The sequence below is a fragment of the Hyla sarda genome, chromosome 1, assembly GCF_029499605.1.
Source record: "Hyla sarda isolate aHylSar1 chromosome 1, aHylSar1.hap1, whole genome shotgun sequence".
In the NCBI taxonomy this organism is placed as follows: Eukaryota; Metazoa; Chordata; class Amphibia; order Anura; family Hylidae; genus Hyla; species Hyla sarda.
The window spans coordinates 272714711-272738762 of NC_079189.1; the positions used below are offsets into that span (position 1 = coordinate 272714711).

The 24052-nt window shown below is 41.8% G+C and overlaps 1 protein-coding gene across 1 annotated transcript in view; it reads left to right on the forward strand.

The window, feature by feature from the left end:
* ATP8B3 (ATPase phospholipid transporting 8B3) overlaps nucleotides 1-24052 on the forward strand; it is a 1029241-nt gene that overhangs the window by 401087 nt on the left and 604102 nt on the right. The window contains exon 10 of the mRNA XM_056572418.1: nucleotides 4223-4305. Coding sequence (XP_056428393.1) covers nucleotides 4223-4305 — 83 coding nt within the window. The remainder of the gene's footprint in view (nucleotides 1-4222; nucleotides 4306-24052) is intronic.

Genomic DNA, 24052 nt, shown 5'->3' on the forward strand with positions numbered 1-24052 from the left:
TATCCAGATCTTATGCTGTTGCCCCTGACTACGAACCATTGCCGCCTGCCTTGTCCTTCTGCTACGTCTGACCTCGCCTCTGTCTAGACTTTGTGTACCGCGCCAGTCTCAGCTGCCAGAGAGGTCGAGTCGCTACTGGGGGACACGACCTGGTTGTTACCGCCGCAGCAAGTCCATCCCGCTTTGCGGCGGGCTCTGGTGAACACAAGTAACTACTGAGAACCGATCCTCCAGTACGACCCGCGCCATCGCCTCTCTGGATCCTGACAAGGTGTCAGCAGAGTCATCCTGACAAGGTGTCAGCAGAGAGCACTGTGGACAACACAAAAAAGAAATTCCTCTGTAGCAAACAGCTGCTTAAAAGTACTGAAAGGATTAAGATTTTTTTATAGAAGTAATTTACAAATCGGTTTAACTTTCTGGCACCAGTTCATTAAAAAAAAAAGTTTTCCACCAGAGTACACCTTTAAATTTGGCCCACCTGGCAATTTAAAGGGGTTATCCACCATAAGGTGATTTTAGTATGTACCTGGCAGACAGTAATGGACATACTTAGGAAGGATCTGCGCTTGTCTTGGGGTTAAATGGCTATGTTGTGAGATTACCATAACACTGTGGCTAGCTGTTTGTGAACTGGCATATCGCGGCGGTCCCGGCGCCCATCAACGGCCAGGACCCGCGGCTAATACAGGACATCACCAATCGCGGTGATGCCCTGTATTAACCCTTCAGACGCGGCGATCAGCTCTGGTCTGAAGCAAAAGTGAAACTATCCCGGCTGCTCAGTCTGGCTGTTCGGGACCGTCGTGGTGAAATCGCGACGTCCTGAACAGCTTACAGGACCCCGGGAGGGACCCTACCTGCCTCCTCTGTGTCCGATCGGCGAATGACTGCTCCGTGCCTGAGATCCAGGCAGGAGCAGTCAAGCGCTGATAACACTGATCACAGGCATGTTAATACATGTCTAAAAGATCAGTGTATGTAATGTTATAGTCACCTATGGGAGCTATAACATTGCAAAAAAAAAGTGTTAATAAAGATCATTTAACCCCTTCCCTAATAAAAGTTTGAATCACCCCCCTTTTCCCATTAAAAAAATAAAACCGTGTAAATAAAAATAAACATTTGTGGTATCGCCGTGTGCGTAATTGTCCGAACTATAAAAATATATTGTTAATTAAACCGCACGGTCAATGGTGTACACGTAAAGAAAATTGTATTTTTGGTCACTTTTTATACCATTAAAAAAATGAATAAAAAGTGATCAAAAAGTCTGATCAAAACCAAAATAGTACCGATAAAAACTACAGATCAAAATGAGCCCTCATACCGGCCCGTACGCAGAAAAAAAAAAAGTTATAGGGTTCAGAACATGACAATTTTAAACGTATACATTTTCCTGCATGTAGTTATGAATTTTTTCAGAAGTACGACAAAATCAAACCTATATAAGTAGGGTATTATTTTTACCGTATGGACCTACAGAATAAAGTTAAGGTGTAATTTTTACCGAAAAATGCACTGCGTAGAAATGGAAGACTCAAAAGTTACAAAATGACATTTTTTACTTCAATTTTGTCGCACAATGAATTTTTTTTCCGTTTTGCCGTGGATTTTTGTTAAAATGACTAATGTCACTGCAAAGTAGAATTGGTGGTGCAAAAAATAAGCCGTCATATGGAATTTTATGTGCAAAATTGAAAGCGTTATGATTTTTAGGTGATGAGGAAAAAATGAAAATGCAAAAACGGAAAAACGCTGAGTCGTTGAGGGGTTAATGATAAAGTTAAAGGACAACTGAGGGATGTGGCTGGGATGTAAACAAATTCCCAAGCAGGGCCCTTGCTATGGAGATGGTATACTAAGTGGTATGGTAACAATAATACATATAATCATAATACTAGGTATAAAAATATGAAAAAATATAGGGTTATAGCATAAAATAAAACATAAAAAGGCCACTTCAGATAGGGTTATAGTAGTCTTTTTTAAGTGGCATTTTAATGTTATATTTTATGCTATAACCCTATCTTATTTCATAACATAAAAATGCCACTTCAAAAAGACAATGTTACTTCAAAAAGACTGCTATAACCCTATCTGAAGTGGCAATTTTATGTTATATTTTATACCTTATTTCCTATTTTAATGTATATATGCATTATTGTTACCATACCACCTAGTATACCATCTCCATAGAATGGGCCTTGCTTGGGAATTTGGTTACATTCAATATTGCATGATTTATTGTATAAATAATAAAGCAGCTATTTTAGCAGCCACATCCCTCAGCTGTCCTTTAACTTTATCATTAATATCAACCTTATACATAACTTAGCCATCCTTGCCTTGAGGTCTGATTCGTCTATTGCTAGTTACTGTTATTAGGCACTACGGGTACAGTGCCTCTCAGTACCTCGGCAAGGTTTAGACAAACCTAATTTTAAATTAGTGTGTAGCTTCCCAACCACTTTATACTATTTTCAAAATGCACTGAGGTAAATATTTTTTGTAAGTCCTTCTCTGTGTAGGCGGGGACTCTACTTGCTCTGCTCAGGTGTTACATAGTTGAGTTCTCCACTATATAGGCCAGAGGGATCCTAAGTGTTTGTAGTACGACCAAGGCACCAAAACGCGTCACTCCATGGTCTGTGTTGTGTAGCGTGTTAACCTTAATATTCCAATAAAGAAGCGTTCTAATCTGTGACTGCGGTGATGGATTTTGCTTTCATCTTTTTTATGGCTACTAACATACTACAGGGTGGGCCATTTATATGGATACACCTTAATAAAATGGGAATGGTTGGTGATATTAACTTCCTGTTTGTGGCACATTAGTATATGTGAGGGGAGAAACTTTTCAAGATGGGTGGTGACCATGGCGGCCATTTTGAAGTCGGCCATTTTGAATCCAACTTTTGTTTTTTCAATAGGAAGAGGGTCATGTGACACATCAAACTTATTGGGAATTTCACAAGAAAACAATGATGTGCTTGGTTTTAACGTAGCTTTATTCTTTCATGAGTTATTTACAAGTTTCTGACCACTTATAAAATGTGTCCAATGTGCTGCCCATTGTGTTGGATTGTCAATGCAACCCTATTCTCCCACTCTTCACACACTGATAGCAACACCACAGGAGAAATACTAGCCCAGGCTTCCAGTATCCATAGTTTCAGGTGCTGCACATCTCGTATCCTCTCAGCATAGACAATTGCCTTCAGATGAACCCAAATATAAAAGTCTAAGGGGGTCAGATCGGGAGACCTTGGGGAACATTCAACTGGCCCACGACAACCAATCCACTTTCCAGGAAACTGTTCATCTAGGAATGCTCGAACCTGACACCCATAATGTGGCGGTGCACCATCTTGCTGGAAAAACTCAGGGAATGTGCCATCTTCAGTGCATAAAGAGGGAAACACATCATCATGTAGCAATTTCGCATATCCAGTGGCCTTGAGGTTTCCATTGATGAAGAATGGCCCCACTATCTTTGTACCCCATGTACCACACCATGCCATCAATTTTTGTGTTCCAACCGTCTTGGAGGGATCTATCCAATGTGGGTTAGTGTCAATAGCGGTGGTTTTGTTTGTTAACTTCACCATTCACATAAAAGTTTTCCTCATCACTGAACAAAATCTTCTGCGTAAACTGAGGGTCCTGTTCCAATTTTTGTTTTGCCCATTCTGCAGCACCTGAAACTACAGATACTGGAAGCCTGTGCTAGCATTTCTCCTGCGGTGTTGCTATCAGTGTGTGAAGAGTTGGGAGAAGAGGGTTGCATTGACAATCCAACACAATGGGCAGCACATTGAACACATTTTATAAGTGGTCAGAAACTTGTAAATAACTCATGAAAGAATAAAGTTACGTTAAAACCAAGCACATCATTTATTTTCTTGTGAAATTCCCAATAAGTTTGATGTGTCACATGACCCTCTTCCTATTGAAAAAAACAAAAGTTGGATTCAAAATGGCCGATTTCAAAATGGCCGCCATGGTAACCACCCATCTTGAAAAGTTGCCCCCCTCACATATACTAATGTGCCACAAACAGGAAGTTAATATTGCCAACCATTCCCATTTTATTAAGGTGTATCCATATAAATGGCCCACCCTGTACATTGGTTATATGTGAACTGCTTTTCCCTAAAGGATCATGTATGTGTATCGTCTGATAATAACCATATTATTTTTTTTTCTTTTGCTCTCATAGGGAAACAAATCTCAAGTTTAAACAAGCTTTATTGGTTACACATAACAATCTCTGCACTACTGAAGCCCTGGCAGCCTTTGATGGTGAGTATATTTTAATGACTGCAATGTATCCATCTACAGGTGTTAGGTTACATACATATGTATTACTTTTAGATCATTACAAAGCATTTGTTTTTAGCTCATTGGGCCAGTTTTGTCAACCCAATTTTATTTGTAGTTTAGTTGAATGTCATATTTTTCCAAGCTTTTTCCAGTTGTGTTCCACAGAAGCAGTTCTAGAACCTTTCAAAAACTCAGGTGTATTTAACCAATGTGACATTAGGCATGGATAAACGTAGCTGTGCACTGGATGATGCAGTTGTCAAAGCAGTTAAAAAACACCTGGCTATTCTAACTATAAGGACCCATTCACAATATTTACTAATATTTATTAGAATATGATAGGTGAATTTGGAATTTAGATTTTGAGCCCCAGTGGGGGTGGGTACCAGTTTAGTGATAGCAAGCTCTGTAAGCCCTTATTAGATAATTAGATTTTGCCATTAATCCAAGGCAAATTAGCAGTAAATCATAAACAATCTCATTTTAAACCTAGATAAGTATCTGTTTTTTTACAGGCAATTTTTTTCCAGTGTTTGTTTTGCATTTGGTACATTTTGTGGCACTTTTTATTTTATTTTTAGCTACAGCAAAAGGTATAGCCCCAAAACAGTTGTTTGTTTTAGGACGTTTACCTCCTGAATTACACCCCAAATCATGAAAAATATAGACTTATTTTGGCATGTAGGAAAAATCCTTATACCTGATTTTATGCCTATGGAAATTACTGCTATACAATTAGACAGTGTGAGAATAAAGAGCTATTTTCTCTTTAAATTTAATATAAATGAATGGAAAAAAAGACAATTTGAGTTGTTTTCAAAAAGTAAAATGTTCATTTTTGAGCCCTTAAATATCCTTAATGTATTATATCTGAATGTTACTGTATGTCTGTTGCAGCTGGATGTGCCATTTAATATAATCATTTTACCACTTTGTAAACAAATGAACAACCTCAGCTTTAAAATTACCATGTTGTTAAACCCCTTGAGGTCCAAGCCCATTTTGACTTTGAAGGGGTACTCCGGTGAAAAACATATTTTTTTTTAAATCAATTGGTGCCAGAGTAAAACAGATTTGTAAATGACTTCTATAAAAAAATATTAATCCTTCCAGTACTTATCAGCTGCTGTATGCTACAAAGGAAGTTCTTTTCTTTTTGAATTTCCTTTCTGTCTGACCACAGTGATCTCTGCTGACACCTCTGTCCATGTCAGGAACTGTCCAGAGCAGGATAGGTTTGCTATGGGGATTTGTTCCTGCTCAGTTTTTTCTTGACATATGCTAATTTAAGATAAGTGGTAAATTTGTGTTATTACTAGCATAATTTCATGGTGAAAATTTAGCATTTTTCTAACTCAACTTAAATTTTGAAACTCTCTGTTTGTAAAGGAAATGGACATGCCAAATAAACTACACTGCTCAAAAAAATAAAAGGAACACTTAAACAACACAATGTAACTCCAAGTCAATCACACTTCTGTGAAATCACACTGTCCACTCAGGAAGCAACACGGATTGACAATCAATTTCACATGCTGTTGTGCAAATGGAACAGACAACAGGTGGAAATTATAGGCAATTAGCAATACACCCAAATAAAGGAGTGGTTCTGCAGGTGTTGACCACAGACCACTTCTCAGTCCCTATGCTTCCTGGCTTATGTTTTGGTCACTTTTGAATGCTGGTGGTGATTTCACTCTTGTGGTAGCATGAGACAGACTCTACAACCCACACAAGTGACTCAGGTAGTGCAGCTCATCCAGGTTGGCACATCAATGTGAGCTGTGGTAAGAAGGTTTGCTGTGTCTGTCAGCGTAGTGTCCAGAGCATGGAGGCGCTATCAGGAGACAGGCCAGTACATCAGTAGACGTGGAGATGGCCGTAGGAGGGCAACAACCCAGCAGCAGGATCGCTACCTCCACCATTTGGCCTGACGTCCACAGGTGGGGGGGTAGTGCTTACAGCCCTACACCGTGGAGGACGTTTGGCATTTCCCAGAGAACACCAAGATTGGCAAATTCACCACTGGTGCCCTGTGCTCTTCACAGATGTGTCAGACTATATGGGCCAGAATTATTTCAGACAATCATACTGTGTGGCGTCCATCTTAATTGTTCAAGCCAAAATTCCATGTTGTGTAAAGTTAATTCTTAGTCTTAAATTCCAGAATTTCAAATGGTGTGTGCAAGTGTAAAACCTTTGTCTGTGTTATAAACCATTTTATGGCTCAGATAAGGGCATTGTAATTCAGGTCACTTTCAGCTCAGCAGTATACAGTAACCCCCCGACCTACGATGGCCCCGACATATGATAAAATCGACATACGATGGCCTCTCAGAGGCCATCGCATGTCGATGTTAGCATCGACATACGATGCTTTTATATGTCGGGGCCATCGCATTAACTGCTATCCGACAGCGCAAAATGCTTAAGCTGCTGTCGGATAGCAGTGTAATGTGCCCCAGCAGGTTCACTTACCTATCCCCGCTGCTCCGGGTCCACTTCACGATCCTCCGGTGCCTTGCGCATCTTCTCCAGGGTCCGGGCCTTGCTTTCCGGCGTCGTTATTACGTCACTACGCACGCCGCGTCGGCGCAGCAGCGTAATAACGTCACCTGAAAGCGAGGCCCGGACCCTGCAGAAGATGCGCAAGACACCGGAGGATCGCGAAGAAGACACCGGAGCAGCGGGACAGCATCGGGAGCCCCTGGAACAACAGCGGGAGCGGTGAGGACCTGGTGCGGAGCGGCGGGGACAGGTGAGTACAGCTTCCTATACTTTACATTGCACGGATCCCTCAACATACGATGGATTCGACAAACGATGGGTCATTTAGAACGAATTACCATTCTATGTTGAGGGACCACTGTATATATATATATATATATATATATAGAGAGAGAGAGAGAGAGAGAGAGAGAGAGAGAGAGGAAAATACTTTTCCTTATATTCTTGATAGTAGTTAGATATGCAATATCTATCATTAGTAGTAGTAAGTAGCAGCATGTTTATGTTATGTGGTCAGTATACCATTCGTAATCTATTTAGTTTTCCTGCATCTATAAGTTAGTATGTATGTAATCTGGTGGTTTTATTTCGTCCCATGAATAGAGTCTACAGTTATGTCTTATCTAATAGATTTATAACTGTCTAGACAAAACTGAGAATCTATTGATTAGCTAAACTCGGGAGGAACCATTAATGTCAAATTCAGATTGAAGACTTGGGAAAATCCCAAGATGTCTGTTGTGAATTTATTCTATATGTCAAAATATAATCCAGCTAACTGTATTTATTGGTATTAAGTTGGAGAGATGACTTGACATGATATATCTATATCTTAGCTAATGGCTGCAAATTTTTGAGAAAATAATTTAGCAACTCATGGAGTGCCCTCTCTGGTCAGTGAAATAGTTACATCTGGGTGAGACAAGGGCATAGCACATTTTTGATCTAGAGACGTGATTGGTTAATTTCTTATCTGATCAAGATAAGGGAGCCTTGTTTAAACTGTAGTGGTGAGGCGAGGGGGGATCATCCTTGGTTCCTTCTTTGGAGAGCATCCTGGATTATCTTTCTGTGACTGCTGAATGAGCAGGCTGATCCTATCCAACTTGCTTGACTCTCTGGCATTTCTACTTTGTGGTAACTATAAAAGAACTTTAATATCTTTTGATTATTGTTGGCTATTCTATAGCAGGCAGAGTTTGTACTTAAGGTAATTTATATTTTCCTACCCATAACTTGTGGATGAATTTATAGATTTCTGTCCAGGTATAACTTTAGTGAATCTGCAGACACTGAAATTTATCTGAACAGAATAACTTTAATTGTACTTGTGATTCATATTTTCCAAAAGAAATAGCCCCAAATTATAGAATTAGTAAGGGGCATTCCCCTCTCCATAGCCATCAATAATTTATATGTTATCATTTATCAAGACAAAGTTTCATTCATAATATCTCTAAGCGGGAAAATCACTGTTGCATGTATTAACATATATTGTATTTAATATACTAATTTCTTATGTATACCAACTGCATATATGCTATATACCGTTGATATCTATGCTGCCATCTTGTGGTCAATTTTGAATACAGTTGTGAACTAGGGCAGTATGCTCCCATCTAGTGAACAAATTTAGGTATTACTGTGACTTAGTATGGTATAATGACATCATATTGATCTGTTTATTCCATTGTATTTTATATTTCTATATTTTAATTAATTGTATATCTATTTTTATATATTTAATTGTTGAGGTCATATTTGTGCAACGATATTCCTATCTTCCAAATATTAATGAATAATAAAGGTATTTATTGTGTCGGCCTCTGAGGATCTTACTTGTTAAAATTTCTTTTAACCCGCGGTCCTCATATTTTTATTTTTGAGAGATCACGTTACATTATCTTCCTTGCGTATAAATAAAGCAACAGATGAAAGCAGGTTCACATTGAGCACATGTGACAGACGTGACAGAATGTGGAGAACGTTCTGCTACCTGCAACATCCTCCAGCATGACTGGTTTGTTGGTGTGGAGTGGCATTTTGTAATGGTGTGGGGTGGCATTCCTTTGGGGGACTGCACAGCTCTCCACGTGCTTCCCAGAGGTAGCCTGACTGCCATTAGGTACCTAGATGAGATTCTCAGACCCTGTGTGAGACCATATGCTGGTGCGGTTTGCCCTGGGTCCCTTCTAATGCAAGACAATGCTAGACCTCATGTGGCTGTACTGTGTCAGCAGTTCCTGCAAGAGGAAGGCATTGAGACTATGGACTGGCCCACCCGTTCCCCAGACCTGAATCCGATTGAGCACATCTGGGACATCATGTCTCTCTCCATCCACCAACGCCACGTTGCACCACAGACTGTCCAGGAGTTGGCGGATGCCTTAGTCCAAGTCTGGGAGGACATCTCTCAGGACACTATCAGCCACCTCATCAGTAGCATGCCAAGGCATTGTAGGGAGGTCATACGGGCACATGGAGGCCACACACACTACTGAGCCTCATTTTGACTTGTTTTAAGGACATTACATCAAAGTTGGATCAGCCTGTAGTGTGGTTTTCCATTTTGATTGTGACTCCATAACCAGACTCTGTGGGTTGATAAATTTGATTTCCATTGATAATTTTTGTGTGATTTTGTTGTCAGCACATTCAGCCATGTAAAGACGAAAGTATTTCAATTAGTTCATTCATTCAGATCTAGGATGTGTTATCTTTGTGTTCCCTTTATTTATTTTTGAGCAGTGTATATATTGATTCACATATACAATTTGTCTTCTTTATATTGGCTTCATGAAGTTGACAAGTTTTTACTGTTTGAATACAAAGTTCAAAGTATAGCTACAATTTTCAAAATTTTCATAAAAAATAAAAAAAATCTGATTTTTTTCTTCTACCAGTTGAGTTTGAAGTAGATTTGAGGGGCCTTTCTGTAAGAAATCCCTGTTAAATTACTTCATAATAGAAACTGCACCCCTCAAAGTATTCAAAATGACACTCAGAAAGGTTTGTTATCCTTTTAGGTGTTTCACAGGAATAGCAGCAAAGTGGAGGAGAAAACTCAAAATCTCAATTTTTTTTACACTAACATGTTATTGTGGCCCCATTTTTTTAATTTCTACAAGGGGTAAAGGGTAAAGCCCCCACAAAATTTGTAACCCAATTTCTCTCAAGTATGGACATATGTAGATGTAAAATGCTCAGTGGGCACACAACATGGCTCAGGAGGGAAGGAACAACTTTTGGATTTTGTAGAGGAAATTTTGCTGTAATGGTTTTCAAGGAAGCCCCCAGGGAGCCAGAACAGGAAAAAAAACATGTCACAAAATTTGGGGAAACTACACCCCTTAAGGAATGTAGTAAGGGGTACAAGGAGCATGGCTCAGAAGAGAGGAAGCAAAATTTGGCTTTTGGAGAGCAAATTTTGCTGAAAAGGTTTTTGAGGGGCATGTCGCATTTAGAAAGCCCACAGGGTGCCAGAATAGCAAAAAAAAAAAAAAAGAAAAGCACATGGCACACTATTTAGGAAACTACTCCCTTCAAGGAACGTAATAAGTGAGCATTTACACCCCACAGGTGTTTGATGACTTTTTGCTAAAATTGTCTGTAAAAATGAAAAAGTACATTTTTCATTTTTTTGTCCCACTGTTCCAAAAATCGGTCAGATACCTGTGGGGTGTAAATGCTCACTGTACCCCTTGTTAAGTTCCTTGAGGGTGTAGTTTCCAAAATAGGGTCACACATGGGTGTTTTCTTTTTAGCGTTTACATCAGAACTGCTGCAACTATTAGCCACTCCAATTCAAATCACCAATTTAGGCCTCAAATGTACATGGTGCTCTCTCACTCCTGAGCTTTGTTGTTCGCCGGCAGAGCACTTTACCTACACATATGGGGTATTTTCGTACTCAATATGGGGAATTTCCAAAGAAATTGCGTAACAAATTTTCAGGGTCTTTTTCTCCTTTTTGAGAAGTAATTTTTTCATACTAACATGCTGGTGTAGCCCCCAACTTTTCCTTTTTATAATTATATATATAATTAAAAAATTATATGGAAATACCCCATATGTGGCACTAAGCTGTTGTCCTTAAATACGACAGAGCTACGGCGTGAGAGAGCGCTATGCGCATTTGAGGCCTAAATTAGGAATTTGCACAGGGGCGGACCCGAATGCAAACATGGCACTTGCCTCCGACCCAACCAAAAATACCCTACGGCAGTCTTTCCTAAACAGCATGCCTCCAGCTGTAAGGGTGTGTATATGTAGTGTTTTACTCTTTATTTTGTGTGCAGTAGTGTAGTTTAGTGTGTTTAGGGTACATTCACATGGGCAAGGCTTTACAGTGAGTTTCCTGCTGGGAGTTTGAGCTGTGGTGAAAACCTTGCGACTGCTCAAACTGCCAGCTGGAAACTCACTGTAAACTCCCACTCATGTGAATGTTCCTTTTACATTCACATGGGGGGGGGGGGGTGCGCAAACCTCCAGCTGTTGCAAAAGTACAACTCCCAGCATGCACAGACTGTGCAGGGAGTTGTAGTTTTGCAACATCTGGAGCACACTGGTGGGGAAACACTAAGTTAGGTAACAGGCTAACTCAGTGTTTCCCCACCAGTGTGCATCCAGCTGTTGCACAACTACAACTCCCAGCATGCACAGTTTGTCATTACATGCTGGGATTTGTATTTTTGCAACAGCTGGAGGCATACAGGTTGGGAAACACTGATTTAGGTAAAAGACCCTAATTTTGTGTTTCCTAACCGGTGTGCCTCCAGCTAACTCCCAGCTTACACGGACAGCCGAAGTGCCGACACCAATCACCTTTTTTTTTCCAGGTCACTGGAGACCCGATTGGTCCAGAAAAGCCATGAGTCACCTGTCAGAATTGACCCTCCCCAGGCATTGTCACTGGATGCCTGCTGAACGATTTCAGCAGGCATCCCGTTACATTCACCTCCCAGTAACTAGCGGTGAACGGAAACGCCAAGGGTGTACAGGTACGCCCTCAGTCCTTTAAGTGGTTAAAGGAACTATCAACAAAAACTTTTTTTTACACTAATATGTTCAGACTGTGTGATAGCATTTTAAAAAAAGCCTCAACTCAAAGCCCCCCACTCCCACAAAGCCCCTGGTATCATAGGGGGAGATTTATCAAAGCCTGCATAGGGGAAGAGTAGTGCAGTTGCCCATTGCTACAAATCAGATTTTTTTTTTTTCAGAGGTCTTTTAAAAAAGTTTAACAAGCAATCTGGTTGCTATAGGCAACTGTGTAACTCTTCCCCTACACATGTTTTGATAAATCTCCCCCATAGTCTGAGCACCAATATGATGTACAGTCTGCAGCTCCAGGATGTGAAGTTCACCAGAGTCTGGGTGCCATGATCCCGGAAGTTACGGGGGAATGAACAAGGTAAGGGTTATTTTTTTGTTTTGTTTTTTCACAATGCAAGTTTATGTAAGGGTTTTTTTTTTTTTATCACACAGACTTGGCAAATTAGGGGAAAAAAGGTTATGCTGGATAACACATTTAAATCCACATTGTTAAGGTCAACGAAAAAAAAAAAAACACTACAAAATAATTACAAAATTGCTGTTTTTTGTCAATTCCCAAAATATGGAATGAAAGCAATCCATAAGCTTAATTTTATCAATAATAAAATCAACTAAAAAAAAAGTCCCTATTCAACTCAATCCATGGAAAAATATAAATATTATACCTCTGAGAATATGGCTTGCAAATAACAAATAATTTAAATAAATAAACTGTATGAATTTGGTATTACTGTAATTGTACTTGCCCACAGAATAAAACTAATGCAATATTTATTCTGCAAGCCCTAAAAACGACAAAAAAAAATGTTGGTGCCAAATAGATACCTAGGAAACAAAGTATTGATTAAATAAATAAAGTATTCATTAGGTGGAAAAGGCCTAGTATTACTTAATGGAAATCACAATGAGATCAGCCGACATACATAATATAGGGTGAAAAGCTTTTGTAAAGGAAATGTGTTAGAGGTCAGAAGGAAGTACTAGAATCAAATTTATATAGTGTTTAAGGCAAAAAGGCAAATCTAAAATATAGAAAAAGTATCTATAAAAATATATACAGGGAACTGTCAGCTAATATATAATCTACTTTATCCCATCAGTGTCATCCCTCCATTCTTAACCTCTCTCTTCTCCTATTACCGTATATACTCGAGTATAAGCCGACCCGAATATAAGCCGAGGCCCCTAATTTCACCCCAAAAACCCAGGAAAAGTTATTGACTCGAGTATAAGCCTAGGGTGGGAAATACATCATCCCCCCTGTCATCATCCAGACCCCCGTCATTAACACCCTCATCATCATCACCTGTCATCATCCCCCCCTTCATCATTACCCTGTCATCATCCCTCCCTTCATCATTACCCTGTCATCATCCCCCCCTTCATCATTACCCTGTCATCATCCCCCCCTTCATCATTACCCTGTCATCATCCCCCCTTCATCATTACCCTGTCATCATCCCCCCCTTCATCATCCCCCCTTTCATCATTACCCTGTCATCATCCCACACCGCCCCCATCATCACTGCTTGTCAATGTCTGATTTAACAGTGGTCTTCAACCTGCGGACCTCCAGATGTTCAAAAACTATAACTCCCAGCATGCCCGGACAGCCATCGGCTGTCCCCGCATGCTGGGAGTTGTAGTTTTGAAACCTCTGGTGGTCCGCAGGTTGAAGACCACTGCCCGGGCCTTCGTCACCATCCAGCCCCCCTCCCCCTTTAGTTTTGTACTCACCTCCACTCGGCGGGACGTTCGGGTGAGCTGGTCCGGGCCATCTGTGCTGCAGGACCGTCCGGTGGGGAGGGATAGTCGTTCCGGGCTGTCATCTTCACCGGGTCCATCTTCACGACGCACAGGGACGTTCATGAGCAACGTCCCTGTGTGTTGTCGTTAAGGCAACGTCATTATTCCGGGGCCGGGCGCAAAGCAGAGAAGAGGCCCACCCGGTGAAGATGGACAGCCCGGAACGACTATCCCTCCCCACCGGTCCTGCAGCACAGATGGCCCGGACCAGCTCACCCGAACGTACCGCCGAGCGGAGGTGAGTACAAATCTAAAGGAGGGAGTGGGGGCTGGATGGTGACTAAGGTCCGGGCAGTGGTCTTCAACCTGCGGACCTCCAGATATTTCAAAACTACAACTCCCAGCATACCCGGACAGTCGATGGCTGTCTGGGCTTGCTGGGAGTTGTAGTTTTGAAACATCTGGAGGTCCGCAGGTTGAAGACCACTGAGGGCGGAGAGTTCACTCGAGTATAAGCCGAGGGAGGTGTTTTCAGCACGAAAAATCGTGCTGAAAAACTCGGCTTATACTCGAGTATATACGGTACAAGTCTCTTTTGCTTTATATGGTTTAATATGCATTTGGTTCTAGTAAGTCCTAACTAGTGTTGAGCAAACCAAGCCCGTTGAACCTGGGTTTGAGCTTAATTTCGGGTTTTACTTAGCTCGCAGAACTTTTACCAGCTCGGTTTGTGTGAACCCGTGAGAGTGAAAGAGTGAAAATACATGAAAAGCACCAAGAGGAAGCGGGAGGAGCAGGGAGCAGTGGTAGGAGGATAGGGGGACCATCATATCACATGATAGCCCAGGTTATCAAATGATTTGCTGGTTTGTGTCAATTAGCTCAAATGCCAATAAAAGACATCAAGGAGAAGGGGAGTTTTACATACTGTAGGTAAAGCTCAGAAACTGGTCCCAGCTTCGCAGTGAGAGCAGCAGACAGAGAGAGATCAGATCAAAGGAATACAGAAAGAGATAGATCAGGCAGTGTGTCTGAACAGGAGCCAGAATCCTTATCCTGGAGCTAGAATCCTTATCTCCTCAACGAGTTTTACGTCCTGTGCCAGCTCCCGTGATATAACGCGGGGAAACACGGGTCGGTCCAAGCGGCCATCAACCCGTGGCTAATACCGGACAACACCGATCGTGTCTGAAGTGAAACCGAAAGCATCCCGGCAGCTCAGTCGGGCTGTTCGGGACCGCTACGGTGAAATCGCAGCGTCCCGAACAGCTTGCAGGACAAGAGGAAGATCCCTACCTGCCTCCTGCGTATCTGATCGCCGAATGGCTGCTCCGTGCAATGAGATCCAGGCAGGAGCAGTCAAATGGCGATAACACTGATCAATGTCATGTTAATGCATGGCAGTGATCAGTTTAGGAAATCAGTGTGTGCAATGTTAGGTGAAATCGCAGCGTCCCGAACAGCTTGCAAGACAAGAGGAGGATCCCTACCTGCCTCCTGTGTGTCTGATCGCCAAATGACTGCTAAGTGCCTGAGATCCAGGCAGGAGCAGTCAAATGGCGATAACACTGATCAATGTCATGTTAAAGGAGTACTCTAGAGTATTCCTGCTCCGTTCTGCCCGGGCTGCAAAATAAATGAAAATGAACCATCACTCACCTCCCTGGGTTCCCGCGGAGCGCCACTACAGCTGTTCGGTCCTCCGGTGCATCTCCTTCATACTTCTGGGTGTAACGAAGCGTCACATGGCGCTCAGCCTATCGCCGGCCGAGGCTGAACATCGCGGCGGCCGGCGATAGGCTGAGCGCCATGTGACGCTTCGTTACACCCGGAAGTATGAAGAGGATGGACCGGAGGACCGAACAGCTGTAGTGGCGCTCCGCGGGAACCCAGGGAGGTGAGTGATGGTTCATTTTCATTTATTTTGCAGCCCGGGCAGGACAGAGCAGGAATACTCTGCACTAGAGTACTCCTTTAATGCATGGCAGTGATCAGTGTAGGAAATCAGTGTGTGCAATGTTATAGCGCCCTATGAGGGCTATAACATTGCAAAAAAAAAAAAGGGTTAATAAATGTGATTTAACCCCTTCCCTAACAAAAGTCAGAATCACCCCCTTTTCCCATTAAAAAAATAAAACGATTTAAATAAAAATAAATATAAACATATGTGGTATTGCCGCGTGCGTAAATGTCCAAACTATAAAAATATAAAGCATATTTCTGGTCACTTTTTATACCATTAAAAAATTATAAAAAAAACTATCAAAAAGTCCGATCAAAACAAAAATGTTACCGATAAAAACTTCAGATGCCAAAAATAAGCCCTTATACATCCCCATGTCAGAAGAGGACATTTTTTAACGTATAAACTATCCTGCATATAGTTATGATTTTTTCCAGAAGTACGGCAAAATCAAACCTATATAATTAGGGTATCATTTGAACTGTATGCACCTACAGAATAATGATAAGGTGTCATTTTTACCAAAAAATGCACTGTATGAAAACGGTAGACCCCAAAATTTACAAAATGATGTTTTTTCTTCAATTTTGTCGCACAATAATGTTTTATTTCGTTTTGCCGTGGATTTTTGGGGTAAAATGACTAATGTCACAGCAAAGTAGAATTTGTGGCGCAAAAAATAAGCCATAATATGGATTTTTAGGTGGAAAATTGAAAGGGTTATTATTTTTAAAAACTAAGGAGGAAAAACAAAAATGCAAAAAATGAAAAATGCTGAGTCCTTAAGGGGTTATATTAACTATAACATCCGCAGTGCACAAATCCTTTAGAGGCTATACAAGAATAAAAAGCAAAGAAGTGCTCATTCCCAGCCTCTGTGTGTGGGCTTATCATAGGGTGACCTACTGTCCATTCATACAGAAGCCTCATTGTGTATACCAAAAAGCCCAGAAAGCCTTTTTGAAGGCTCGTACAAAAAAAAAAAAAAAATAACATGAACTTAACTGAGCAAAGCTGTGCTACAGCAGACCTGTATGATAGCAATACATATGGAAAGCTCCATAAACACAGAATCACACCTTTACTCGCATCTACAACGATTAATCATAAAAACAGTACACTTTCAGGTTGTAACATATCAGCGGACTAAAAAGTGTGGGCAATTATAATACACTAACTTTATAAAGACACTGCACATTTATTTTCCTGGTTCAATGAAACATGCATTATATTTTCCTAGTTTTAAAAGATGCAGATGCAAGTCACATGCATGCAGTTTTTACTTCGCTACTACTTTGTTTTTCTTCCTAGATGCTCTTTTTCCTCATCTCTGTCTTTGCTTCCTACTACTACTACTACTACACAGAAGGAGAGCACTAGCTACGAGGAGGAGTGTTGCTCATGTGATGGAGCATAGCACTAGCAAGAGCATAGCACTAGTGAGACTGGTGTTGGTAGGCATTGCAGTGTGGGGTATGCAGTGTCGGTGTGCAGCACAATCTATGCTGTGCAGAATTTGACTACTTCCATCCAGGCCGGGACCACCTGGCTGACAAAATGTTCATCACATCAATTTTGTACCAATGGCTGCTGTCTGCTGGCTACACTTCCCATGAGTCCCAGCTGTTTACAATCATGTGGCACAGAACATGGGTCACTCCATTCAGTTGTTGGTGTGTATCACAATCCATGCTGTGCAGAATTTGACTACTTCCAGCCAGGCCTGGGCCTGGGCTGGAAAAATTATAATCAAATTAATTTTTGAACATCCTGCTGTCCACAGGCTACTAAAACTCTTACCAGTCTGCCTCTTTCTGCTGTATGATGGCTACTACTAGTCTCTCTAGTCAGCCATCACCCTTGCTGCTGCTAACTACAGCCAGGCCTTGGCTGCCTGTCAAATTGAGAAAAACCCAAATTGTTTAACTTCCTGTTGTCTGCAGGCTACTGTAACTCTTACCAGTTCGCTTTCTGCTGATCTAGTCCACCATCACCCCTGCTGCTGGTAGTTTCAACAAGGCCTACACATACACAAGCCATGATCCCCAAAAAAGGGTTTGTTTGTTTTTTTAATACAAAAGCTAATTCTTCTTCACTATTTTGGGACACCAAAGCTGTTGCTACTTCCAAAAAGGGAATGTTTTTTGAACCCTTGACAAAATCCATGCCATCTTCTTCTCTTGACAGAATAAAAAGCTGTTGTTACTCCCAAAAAGGGAAAACAATTTAAACCCCACAAAATTTATGACAACTTCTTTGCTTGGCATACTATACTAAGTGGTTGCTACTCCCAAAAAGGGAACATTTTTGGGAACCCTTGAAACAAATCAATGCCTTCTTCTTCTCTTGGCAGATTAAAAAGCTGTTGTTTATTTCAAATAAAAAACAAAAACACTTTATTACTGTGTAAAGTGTCATCGATTTCAATTCCTGTAAAGGCAGAATTTTCAGAATTTGTTATTCAAATTTAAAAAATTTAAAATTTAAAAATTCAGTTTTACTGTCAAGAGCGTCTTCATTTTCAAGTAAACAAATCCCTAAAGGATTTAAGGATTTTTTATTTCACAATTTAAAAGCTCAGCTACATTAAAAGTATTTCAAACTTCCGTCAGGTTCTATCCATATTTTGAGACAGCATCACTAATCCTGTTGCTACTTCCAAAAAGTTTTTTTTTTTTTAAATAAACTTTATTCACAGAAGAAGAAAATGCATTGTTCAATTGTGTCAAAGTATAAAAAAAATTGTACAAAGGTATCAAAAACATGACAGGTATAAAATACAGTACAATGACAAAGCAATAAGCAGATAGAAATGAGAACATGTCCATTCCCCTGAGTGTTTTCTGTATTCACAATGGGGGAGGTATATCAAGGGATTTAGAGCTCTTTTTTTGCTTACAAAAATCACAGAAAAAGTCACATGTTCGCCTAAGCAAACTTTTTGTGCAACTTTTTACTAACCAATTAGCCCTACCTAAGAAATTTTCAGTTTTTACTTTGCAGTGGCCGGGAATTTATGAAGTGCGAATGTCGCAATTAGGCAAAAAAGTCGCAAACCCTTTTTAAATTGTCGCAAGTCAAAGTCAGGTCAGACTTGGCTTACATACTTGCCTTTTGACAGGAATTTTTAAAAAGTAAACTTTTTGTAAAGCTAAGCTACCCAGCCACCCTCCCGCATCTATCACCCGCCATCATGGGAGTTGCAGTTTAGAAACAAAATGCCTCCAGCTGTTGCTAAATTACAACTCCCATCATGGGAGTTGTTGTTTAGCAACAGTTAGACGCCAGCTGTTGCTAAACTGGAGGCTAGCCGTTGCTAAATTACAACTCCCATAATTCCCATACAGCCAAAAGCAACAGCTGGAGGCTTCCCAGGCGAGAGTACCATAAATGTAATAACCACTTTTCTGTGTTTTTTTTTATTTTATTTCAGATCCATGTATTCAGAGGACTAATTTGGTTTGGTGGAGTACGTCGATGACCAGCATTTAAAAAAAAAAAATATTAACTCCTTAACGACCATGGACGTAAATGTACGTCCTGGTGCGGAGGTACTTAGTGCACCAGGACGTACATTTTTGTCCTGTCTATGAACATGAGCATTGGGGTGGTGTTCGCATCATACACGGCATGTCATCAAACAGCTTTCTGGGCATGTGAATCCAGGTAGAAAAAACAGACATGCACATCCACAATTTAGTATTTTTATCTAATTGCTTCTCAGCATAATTTCAAAAACTAACAGGTTGTAAGTATACATTTTGATCAAAAGGTACAAGCCCACTCGCCACGTCAAGGCCACCTATTGAGAATGGGTCCCTAGCATAAAATGGCGTGGCACTGTGCGGCGTCCACCACTGCCGCGACACCAGTGGCCATAGGGGGAACAACCCACTGGCAGAGCGGCCCCAATGCCACTCAAACCAGTCTCCGGGCCTCAACCCCCACAGACACGGCGCTGCGGCAGCAATGGACGCCGCACAGCACCACACCAGTGTGAACATGGTGTAAAAGCTCACTTACCATGTGCTTCCAGTCAGACTAGGAGGCTGCTAGAAAATGAAAGGGCCTTGTGTAGCTACCTGCTACTTATATAGGGTTGGGCTGAGGGGGTGGGGAGGAGTGCAGGCCATGTGGAAAAAAAAAAAGGAGGGGATATAATACACAATGTGAATCCAGGTAGAAAAAACAGACATGGCCGCACATCCACAATTTAGTATTTTGATCTAATTGCTTCTCAGCATAATTTCAAAATCTAACAGGTTGTTAGTATACATTTTGATCAAAAGATACAAGCCCACTCACCACGTCAAGGCCACCTATTGAGAGTGGGTCCCTAACGTCTCTAGCATAAAATGCCATGGCACTGGGCGGCGTCCACCACCGCCGTGACACCAGTGTCCATAGGGGAAAGACCCACTGGCAGAGAGGCCCCAATGCCACTCAAATCAGTCTCTGGGCCGCAAGCTTTCTGGGCATGCTGGAAGTTGGAGGGCTGCAGTTTAGAGACCACTGTATAGTGGTCTCCAAACTGTAGCCCCCCAGATGTTGCTAGGTAACTCAACGGCTTCTGTAGGATCCAGGGAGCCGCATCGCCGTCCTCTGCTGCTGCCGATGACCTCCACCGCTGATGGGTAAGTGGAGTTCGGCGCCAGTCCCTGTCGGTTTCCCCATTCTGCTCAGCCTACTGTGGGTGGGCACAAATGGGGAACTGAAAGTTAATCTTCGCCCCCCGATCTGGTATTGGTTGTCGCTTCTTAATGACCAATAGCAGGGATAGGAGGGGTGGCACCCCTGCCACCTCACTACTATCCTTTCAGGGGGATCGTGGGTGTCTTGAACAACCCCCGATCCCCCTTATTTTCCGGGTCACCGGAGACCCGTAAGACCCGGAATCCCGGAAACCCAGTCGCGGCGGGGACCGAAATTCCCACGGGCATACAGGTACGTCATGGGTCCTTAAGTACCAGGGCGTCATGGCTTACCTGTACGTCCTGGGTCCTTAAGAGGTTAAAGGGGTATTCCAGGAAAAAAACTTTTTTTTTTTTACATATATCAACTGGCTCCAGAAAGTTAAACAGATTTGTAAATTACTTCTATAAAAAAAATATTAATCCTTCCAATAATTATCAACTGCTGAAGTTGAGTTGTTCTTTTCTGTCTGGCAACAGTGCTCTCTGGTGATATTTCTTCTTGTCTCAGGAACTGCACAGAGTAGAAGAGGTTTGCTAAGGGGATTTGTTTCTACTCTGGACAGTTCTTGAGACAGGTGTCATCATAGAGTAGGGATCGGCCGATATCGTTTTTTTAGGGCCGATACCTTATACCGATATTCCGATATAAGTTATCGGCTATTTATCCCCCCGTGACACCGCTGCAGATCATTGATTTAAAGCGGGCGCTTTAAATCAATGCACTGCAGTGGCTTTTGCGGTGCCATGGGCCACCGCCGCCACAACCCGCTTCTCTCCCCCTACCTGTCAGGGTGGTCCGGGCCATCCATCCTTCTTGTAGTGTCCAGCGGCATTCCGGGTGGAGGGTGAACCGGTCCGGGCTGTACTTCTTCTCCGGGGTCCTCTTCTCCACTCCGGGCAGGCTCCGGCCTAGTAACGCAGCATAGACGCCGCTGCGCAGTGACGCCCGTGCACAGCGACGCACCTGACGTCACGGTGTAGCGGCGTCTATGCAGTGTACTAGGCCGGAGCCTGCCCGGAGTGGAGAAGAGCACCCCCAGAGAAGAAGGACCGCCCGGACCGGTTCACCCTCCACCCGGAATGCCGCCGGACACTACAGGAAGGATGGATGGCCCGGACCACCCCCATTACGGGTAACTTAAATTTTTTTTTATTGACTCGGAGGGTGGGGGAGGGGCTCAACCAGTATAGCGGTATGGGCAAAAATCCATACCGTGGGAGAAAAAAAACGATATCCGGTTCATACCGGTATACCGCCCAGCAGTACGGTGGGGGGTGCGACGCGGTGCGGTGGGTCGGGGGGGCGGTCGCGGTAAGGCGGGTTGGGGGGGGGGCGGTCACGGTGCGGTGGGGGCGATGCGGGGGCGGAGCATTATCGGCTTATCGGCAAATTAATTGCCGATACCGATAATGCCCAAAATCGTGATTATCGGCCGATAATATCGGCCTTACCGATAATCGGTCGATCCCTATCATAGAACACTTAGAAAAGAACAACTCAACTTCAGCAGCTCATAAGTACTGAAAAGATTAAGATTTTTTTAATAGAAGTAATTTACAAATCTGTTTAACTTTCTGGAGCCTTTTACCAACCGCAATTTTAAGATCTCTCCACATGTGCTCAATGGGAGTTAGATCTGGACTCATTGCTGGCCACTTCAGAACTCTCCAGCACTTTGTTGCCATCCATTTCTTGGTGCTTTTGACATATTTTTGGGGTAATTGTCCTGCTGGAAGACCCAAGATCTCGGGTGCAAACCCAGCTTTCTGACACTGGGCTGTACAGTGCGACCCAAAATCCGTTGGTAATCCTCAGATTTCATTATGCCTTGCACACATTCAAGGCACTCAGTGCCAGAGGCAGCAAAACAGCCCCAAAACATCATTGAACCTCCACCACATTTCACTGCAGGTACTTTGTTCTTTTATTTGTAGGCCTCACTCCATTTTCAGCAAACAGTAAAATGATATGATTTACCAAAAATCTTGGTCTCATCTATCCACAAGACGGTTTCCCAGAAGGATTTTGGCTTACTCAAGTTAATTTCGGCAAAATGTAGTCTTGCTTTTTTATGTCTCTGTGTCATCAGTGGGGTCCTCCTAGGTCTCCTGCCATAGCGTTTCATTTCATTTAAATGTCGACGGATAGTTTGCACTAAAACTGATGCTACCTGAGCCTACAGGACAGCGTGAATATCTTTGGAACTTGTTTGGGGCTGCTTATCCACCATCCGGACTATCCTGCGTTGACACCTTTCATAAATTTTTCTCTTCCATCCATGCCTAGGGAGAGTAGCTATAGTGCTATGGGTTGCAAACTTCTTGATAATTTTGTGCACTGTAGACAAAGGCAAATCTAGATCTTTGGTGATGGACTTATAACCTTGAGATTGTTGATATTTTTCCACAATTTTGGTTCTCAAGTCCTCTTCCTCAAGATAGTTCTCTTTTCCTCTTTCTGTTGTTCATGCTTAGTGTGGCACACACAGACACACAATGCAAAGAATAAGTGAACTTCTCTTCTTTTTATCTGCTTCCAGGTGTGATTTTTATATTGCCCACACCTGTTACTTGCCCCAGGTGAGTTTAAAGGAACATCACATGCTTGAAACAATCTTATTTATGCACAATTTTGAAAGGGTGTCAATAACTTTGTCCAGCCCATTTTTGAAGTTTGGTGTGACATTATGTCCAATTAGCTTTTTTTCCTCCCTTTTTTGGTTTAGTTCCAATACACACAAAGGGTATAAACATGTGTATGGCAAAACAAGTGTTACTGCAATCCTTTTCTGTGAGAAATACTTCATTTTCTTGAAAATTTTCAGGGGTGCCAACATTTACGGCCATGACTGTAGTTAAGCACCTTATATTGCTTGTCAAGAGGTATATACCTTATGTGAATAAAATGTTCAGAAATAAAAGAAAACCAATATGGATGAATAGAAATGTTAAGGGGGCAATAAACTACAAAAGGCATTTAAACTACTAAAACGGAACAGCAGTGAAGAAGCATTAAAAAGCTATAGAGAAAAATATAGAATATGTAAAGAATTGATAAAAGCCGCAAAAATAGAGACAGAAAGATTAATTGCCAAAGAGAGTAAAACTAACCCCAAAATGTTCTTTAACTTTATAAATAGCAAAAAAGTTAAAAATGAAAGTGTTGGCCCTTTAAAAAATTATGAGGAAGAAATTATAAGCGGGGATCAGGAAAAAGCAAATATATTAAACAAATTCTTCTCCACTTTATTCACCAAGGAAAATGAAATGCCAGGTGAAATATAGCGAGATAAGGTAAACTCCTCAGTACAAGTCATCTGTCTAACCCAGGAAGAAGTACAGTGCCACCTACAAAAAATCTAAATACACAAATCACCAGGTCCAGATGGCATTCACCCCCGTTTTCTAAAGGAATTAAGTAATGTAATAGACAGACCCCTATTTTTTATATTCAGGGACTCTATAGTAACAGGGACTGTTCTCCAGGACTAGTGCATGGAAAATTTAAATTGGGGTCAAAAGGTGACCCTGGGAATTATAGGCCTGTTAGTTTTACCTCCGTGTTATGTAAATTGTTTGAGGGTTTCCTAAGGGATGCTATTTTGGAGTATGCTGATATGTATGACTCCATATCAGCATGGCTTTATGAGGAATCGGTCCTGTCAAACTAACCTGATGAGCTTTTATGAGGAGCTGAGCTCCAGACTGGACCAGGGGCAATCGCTGGATGTTGTATATCTGGATTTTTCCAAAGTATTTG